Source organism: Chondrus crispus, genomic scaffold (assembly GCF_000350225.1).
Source record: "Chondrus crispus Stackhouse genomic scaffold, scaffold_202, whole genome shotgun sequence".
Taxonomy (NCBI): Eukaryota; Rhodophyta; class Florideophyceae; order Gigartinales; family Gigartinaceae; genus Chondrus; species Chondrus crispus.
In genome coordinates, this window is record NW_005179084.1 from 133,966 (window position 1) to 140,759 (window position 6,794).

The following is a 6,794-nucleotide window of genomic DNA, read 5'->3' on the forward strand; positions in this document are numbered from 1 at the left end:
GCTGGAAAGATGTTATGTGATGGTGAGGTATGGGAGCTGTGCGCCGAGTGGCGGCGCACGAGCTACGTAAGTATGATGCAATTGCTGGGAAACGAATGGGAGGCGCGCCCCAAAAAAAAATCGCATCTCTCAAAATAGGAGGACACCGCAAGCGCCAGTCGTTTTGCTTCCGCATCACGCGGTCGCTTGCACCACTCCGATGCCGCTGGGTGTCACACTTGGGGCAACGCCACCGGCAGCAACAACTTTTTTAACACACGCGCCGCGGCCAGTCACTGCTTCCGATCGGTTGTGTGTGTAAAGTTTACTCGTGCGCAACGTCTCGCGGCGATCACTCGCCCAACGTGTGGAGCCATGGTTGGCGAGTACCGCTCCGCCAGCTCCATTTGCGTCAACTGCTGACGCTGCCACCCCGCGGGCCGTGTCCCACCGCCGGCAGCAGACCCGCGCGTCACGGTGCAAGTGTGGCCCTTGCCCACCATGCCAGACGCGCATTCACTACAGAGTCCGCAGTCCACTTCCCTATTCGCGAAACACAAAGCCTAGTAGGGGCTGTGGACGCGTCACATCCACCCCCCACAGGGCCCCCTTCGTCTATCCCGCCAGAGTTGTCAACGCGTTGTCGCGAACCTCATCGTTTTATCGCCAGTGCATGACCTTGGCGGTTGCGTTGCTGACGCCCCGAACTTTTCATATCGACGCAGGCAGCGGCGTCTTTGCCAACGATGGGCAAGCAGCTGATGGTAATCTGTCCTGTGCTACGAGCGAACGGGGTGTGAAACGAAAGCTGGTCAGTGGCAGGAATTGATCAAAGCGCAATGCGAGCTGGGCAGCGTCCACGCAGGATTCGCAAGATTGGGGGAGAAATTGAAGAAACTTGTCAGGTGCTCACCGCGCGCCTCCGAAGAGAACGAACGGCTCGCATGCCGAAAGAGAAGAGGGACAGGAAGAAGATGGGGACGGCGTTTATATACCCTGCTGGTCGTCCTAAAAAGGCTGGGTGTCAAACCTTCATTTATCGATATTTTATTGTATGGCGGCGGGGGAGCATTTGCGCGACAGTGACTAAGACCACTCCGAGCATCGTCAAATTGTGTACGAGTCTCGTAGATTGATTGCAGATGCAGTCGCACGCAATGCCAGAGAGCTGTATCAGTACGCTTACTTCCGTCACTTCGGAAACATGTATGTACATGCAGTGAACTGCGGAAGTCTAGTTCCAGGTAGGACACCTCTCGCTTCGTGCAGGGGATAAAACCTGACGTTTATACATGAGCGTTGAGTGCAAGTCACACCCAAATCGGACACGAACGCGTTATGCTGCACTTGCGCACAGCAGTCACCAAACCCACAACTATCCAGCGAAATGCTTTCATGCGTTGTCAGGGTTTGACATCAAACTCCACAGCTGCTGTTCCAACGTTACGTCTGCTATGCGCTCGACAGACGGTTTTTGCGGTAGTGCAGATTTCAGTGCCCCTTCAAGAAACTGAGTTAACCTCACCGCTGGAAATAAGGCGCAGTCTCTGCAACCCTATAGCCCATGTTCTAGGAACAGTTCGCCGGATTTAAGTTTTTGTGTTTCCATAGCTTATCCCTTTGTGTTTTACAATGTCCCCTTTCGCTTCCGGGGGGAGGACTGCCCTAATTTCCTATCATTCAACACGCTTTCTCTGCCAATGTGTCAACTATCAGTGACAGGAGGCATCGAAAAGCTGTAATATAATCAAGTTACTAAACAAACCCATCATCAGTTAAGGAACAACGGCGATTAAAAACGCAATCAGTAATCACCTTACGGGATTTCACAAGGCATTTCACAAGGCATGCAAAGCCTGATAAACAAAATAAGAGTGTGTGAAAGTGGCTCGGCGTGCCTGACTAGTTAGATTGCCCATTCTGCGAGAGAAGCTTCAAAACAAACAACCCCAGCCCGCCAACTACAGCGGAGGCACCCATCATGACATTGTTCTTCACCCCATCGCGATTTCGTCGACTCGCCGATGTCCTTCTACTTGACGAGATGGATGGCGACAAATCACGTTTGGGCGGATCTCTCCCAAACGACAGTTCAGACGCCCTCCGGACATCTTCCATAGCCATCCTATGCTCCATCGCCATCGTAAGCTTTTCAGCTGAGAAACGTTCCTCTACTTGTCTAAGCTTTTCTTCTAGTGTCTGCTTTTCCTGCAGACTACGTGCTTTGGCTGCCGAGATTTCCTCGACCTGACCCCGGAGCCTGCTTATCTCGACCTCTGCGCTTGTGAATTTTCCCTCGAAAGCTCTCAAACGGTCCGCTTGGCTCTGAAGCTCTAATATTCTTTGCCGATCCTCACTCGTTCTGCTCTCATGCCGCATTAATTTGTCTTCCGCATCTCTGGAAGCAGATTTCGCAGCATCCAACGACGATGACAGCTCTCGATTGAGGGACTCTAGGGTAGTAATCCGCTCGTTTTGGAATTTTCCCTCTGAGCGAGACATTTCAAGCCGCCTCTCGGCTGTTTCCTTGTCAACTGTGAGCTTGCTCTGGTCACTTTCCATACTGCAGATGCGGGTATTCAACGCAGCTACGCTTTGACTTGCAGATGCCATTTGATCTGTCATTTCCGCAATTCTCGACTCCAAGGCAACAATGTCTTCGAGCTTTGCTTGCACTTCGTTCTCTGCTTCAAGCACCCGCCCTTCAGCTTCTTCGCCGAATTCCTCGATTTGGGCATATATGTTTCGCCCTTGGTCCCTCAATCCTTCTGCTTCCTGTTCCGCTTGATCGGCCCGAAGAGTTTGCTCATTGACTGCCCATTCAAGCTCGGTCATCTCGTTTGCGACTTTGGTAAGTTCCTCTTCAAGATCTTTTGATCTCGATTCTGCTTCTTCAGCATGACGAAGCGATGCTTCAAGATCGACCACAAGGGCCTCATTCGCCTCGTCCATTTCTTTCATTTGTTTAGCCAATTCGCCATTAGTAGAAGACAGCTCGTCTTTCTCAAGTAGCAATTCATTTCTTTCCGCTTCGAGATCTTCCCTGGTTGCCCGACTATCCGCGGTTAGAGTCTGGAGCTCCTTTTCCAGACCAGTAATTGCGTCTTTCAGAGAACCAATCTCAGATTCATTGTTCGAAATTGTTTGTTGCCGTGATTTCACATCCTCCTGGCTTTGTGCTAGTTTCGCGGCCTTGTCCGCAATCTCGGATCGCAGAACAAGAAGGGCTTCTTCCTGCTTGCGTTCTTCATGGATGAAATTCCCTTGCATCACTTCCAAAGCCTTTTCCTTCTCGGCCATTTCTGAAAGCAGCACAGACCTGGATTCCTCCATCTCAAGAACTAATCCCTCTACAGTTTCGAGTCTCGCTTGCAAGTCTGCTGCCTTTCCGTCCACCGCTTCCTTTTCGTTTTCCAACACTTCCAAGGACTGTTGAGTAGCACGACATTCAGATGAAATCTTGTCAGCATCTTCCTGCTTTTCGCGAAGCTGAGTTTGGAGGCGCTCCGCCTCCAGTACATATTCATTAGCCTCTCTCTTGGCGACTGAAAATTCATCTTTTGTGCAGTTGAGTGTGTTCTCGAGGGTTTTTTCTGCCTCTTTTAGTTCATCAATAGTAGCTTTGCGATTTTCGGCGCACTCCAATGCCGATTTCTTCTCAGACTGCTCACGCTCGATTGAAGCCTTTGAAGTTTCAAGCTCTTTCTCCAACATAATTCTCTTGGCTTCTAGATTGCTTACATGGGTTTCCGCGTCAGTCAGTGACGACTTTGTGTTGTCAAAAGCCCTCCGCCATTCGTCAGCATCACTTGCAGCGCTATCTCTTTGCTGCTCGGTCTCCTCGATTCTCTTGGACAGGGAAGCAATCGATACTTTTGCCTTATCAAAATCTTCGGATATTGACTTGAATTCGTTTTCCAACTCTTCAATTGCGGAAGTTTGGGCCTCTGTCTTCACCTGTAGGGACTGAACGTTTTCGTCGCGTTCAGTGATCTTCACCTCCAACGCCGAGCACTTTCCCATGCTTTCCGTCAACGAAATTTCAGCACACTCAAGCTTTGCAGTAACATCTGATGCATGATTTCTTGACTTCTCCAATTCGGTACGCCAACTGTCCTTTTCTGCGACCGCTGCATCTAGATTTGCCGCTGCTTGCGAACTCGTCTCTTCCAACAGAACCTTTTCACTCTCCAAGGAAGATATTTGTCCGCGCAAGTCATCGCAGAGACCTTTAGATGTCATGTTTTCTTCCTCCATAATTTGCATCTGCTTTACAGCATCATCACGGGCTTGGATAAGCGCGGCGGCTTCCTGGACTGCGGAAGTCTCCCGAGAGCGAATGCCATCCAATTCGCTTGTCAAATCCCGTATCTGCCCTTCTTGCGATGCAAGAGTTGTTGCCATAGTTTTTACAGACTCTTGTGCTTCAGCAGCTTCGTTCCTTGCTGCCTCCAGGAGAACAACTGTTTGATCTTTTTCTTCCTCGGCGCGCCGGAGGTCCGCAGTTATAGATGCAATACGCTTTGCGGTCTCAACACTCTTCGACTGAACCTCAGACGATTCCTGAGCAGATTCTGTGAGCACATTCTCCATTTCCGAAAGCTGTGTCTTTTGCTTGTCTACGAGCCGATCAAGCTCCTCTACTCTGGCTGCGCGGACAGCAATGGATTCCTTTTCAGTAGTTTCAGCGGTGAGCTTGCCTTGCAAAGTTTCAACCAGGGTAGAAGTTTCCGATAAAGACTCTGAGAGCGACTTAACTTCATCTTCCGACTTCTTTAAATTCTCCTCAGCAGTGTTCAGACTGACCTGCAATGCCGCGACGCTATTTTCATATTCTTCGATTTGTCGTTCATTTTCGGCACATTTCGCGCGCAGAGAGTCGTTGTCTTGCCCAGAGGAATCGAGCTCCGACTCTAAACGTTTGCAGTTGACTTGAAGATGCCCTATCTGTGTATGGCGCTCTTCGCTCTCCCTTTCTGTGGCCACAAGACTATCACTCGTTTTGGAAAGGTTCTCGTCAACCTGGGAAAGCTTTTCGTTGAGGCGCCGTACTTCGGTTTTTGAGTCCTCGATCGCAAACTCAGCGTCATGTGCCCTCCGCTCCGCATCCCGAGAAGTGGCCTGCAGTTCCACGATTCGACCGCGAAGTTCATGCAATTCGCTTTTGAGCTCATCTTCAGCGTGCTTGGCGGCAGCCTTAAGGTCGGCAATTTTCGCGCTGGACCTATCCAAATGCCACTTGGAATCTTCCACATCCTGACGAGCGGCTTCCATTTTCAAGTTGAGACTTTTCAGCTCTCGCTCTTTGGTGGTGAGAGAGTCTTGAGCCTGATCAAGCCGCATGCTTAGATCTCGGCGTTCCTTGGTCCAAAGTAGCTTTGCGTTCCCGTTCTCTTCCCTCGCGCTTTCAACTTTGGCTTCAAGTGTTTCTAAATCTCTCGTCTTGGAGGAGTCGAGCTCACCTTTTTCCTTTTCGAACTTTTGGCGCGCTCTCTCAAGTTCTCTTGTCACGGTCTCTAGAGACTTTTTCGTGGATTCGAGATCCGCTTCGGACACTTTGGACAGCTCCTTTGCAAGCTCCTTTCCCTTTTCTTCGGCTTCGGTGACCTGACGTCGAGCTTCGCTCAAATCGCGTTCCAAAACAAGGGCCTCTGTTCGAGCGTCATCGAACTTGGCTTGCGCACGATCAGCGAGCTTCTCTGCTGCCCTAAGCTCGTCAGTACGCAAGGACAATTGCCGCTCGAGCTCAGATACTCTGGCCGCAGCATCGCTGCCTTCCCCTTTCGCCGACTCTAAACCTTTCTCCAGTGCTCTGACTTCGCGCTGCATGCGAGCCATCTCACTCTCGGTGTGATCAAGCTTGAGCTTGACAGAGTTGAGCTCACTCTGGCGCTCGGCAGCGACACCTTCTGCACGCTCGAGAGATTCGTAGGCTTTCACGCTCTTCTGCTCCTCCGCACGTAGAGTATCCTCAAGCTTTTGAATCTGCTTTGCTGTGCGATCGATTGTCTTTTGAAAGCCCTTGGCCTCATTTTCGCTATCAGCTAGTTCTTTTTGGGTCTTTTCGAGCTTTTTCTGAAGCACCCCAATCTCTCTAGCCTTCCGGAGCATGGAGCTCTCCGCTGCCTTCTCTCTCTGTATAAGCTCCTTGACGCTGTTCTGATCGCCCTTCTCGAGTTCTTTCTTAAAAATGACAGCCTCCCTGCTCTTGGCAGAAACCTCCCCTTTCAGTAATCGAATCTCCTCTTGCAGCTTGCTGACAGCTTTTGCGGCGCCATTTGCCCTGTTGCTTTCCTTGCCGAGAGCAGCGTTCTTCTCCTCAAGGTCCTCCTTCAACTTTTCAATCTCTTTGTGCACCTTATCGACGTCAACCGCGTTTTTTTTGGCGAGTTCGGTACGCAAAACCTCACGCTCAGTAGCCATTTCCTGAAAGGCGCGCTTGAAGCTATCGGAGACATCCGTGCTGAGAGCGCTGGACGCATTGCCAAACGGGGAGGGCCCCGACTCCGCTTCAAAGATCAGTGAGCGCGCCGCTGCCGGCCTGTGGATGAGTTGCGAAGGATCGTCATCCGCAACTGGCTTCTCGCGACGGCGTGCATTTGAAGGCGGTGGCGGCGGGGGCGGCAGCGTGGCGGAGCGATCACTGTGATCGGCGGCGGAGGCCGAGGAGACGCGGGACATGGGCGGCGGCGGAGGCGGCGGCGGCGGGAGCGGCGGCGGGAGCGGAGAGGCAGTGTTCGACGAGGAGCGGGAGCGAGCCACGCGCGGCGGCGAGGGCGTGGAGGCGTGGTGGGGGTCGTGTTCTTGCCAGGAAG

At 51.7% G+C, this 6,794-nt stretch overlaps 2 protein-coding genes; one reads left to right on the forward strand and one right to left on the reverse strand.

The window, feature by feature from the left end:
* The first annotated feature begins 923 nt into the window (after positions 1–923).
* On the forward strand, positions 924–1,115 carry CHC_T00003845001 (hypothetical protein). The gene has a single exon (XM_005715275.1). The coding sequence runs from the start codon at positions 924–926 to the stop codon at positions 1,113–1,115; it is 192 nt and encodes a 63-aa protein (XP_005715332.1).
* Positions 1,116–1,573: 458 nt separating this feature from the next.
* On the reverse strand, positions 1,574–6,660 carry CHC_T00003846001 (hypothetical protein). XM_005715276.1 is given in 2 exon segments: positions 1,574–1,881; positions 1,882–6,660. The coding sequence occupies 1 exon segment, from the start codon at positions 6,658–6,660 to the stop codon at positions 1,882–1,884; it is 4,779 nt and encodes a 1,592-aa protein (XP_005715333.1). The 3' UTR covers positions 1,574–1,881.
* Between the last annotated feature and the right edge of the window lie 134 nt (positions 6,661–6,794).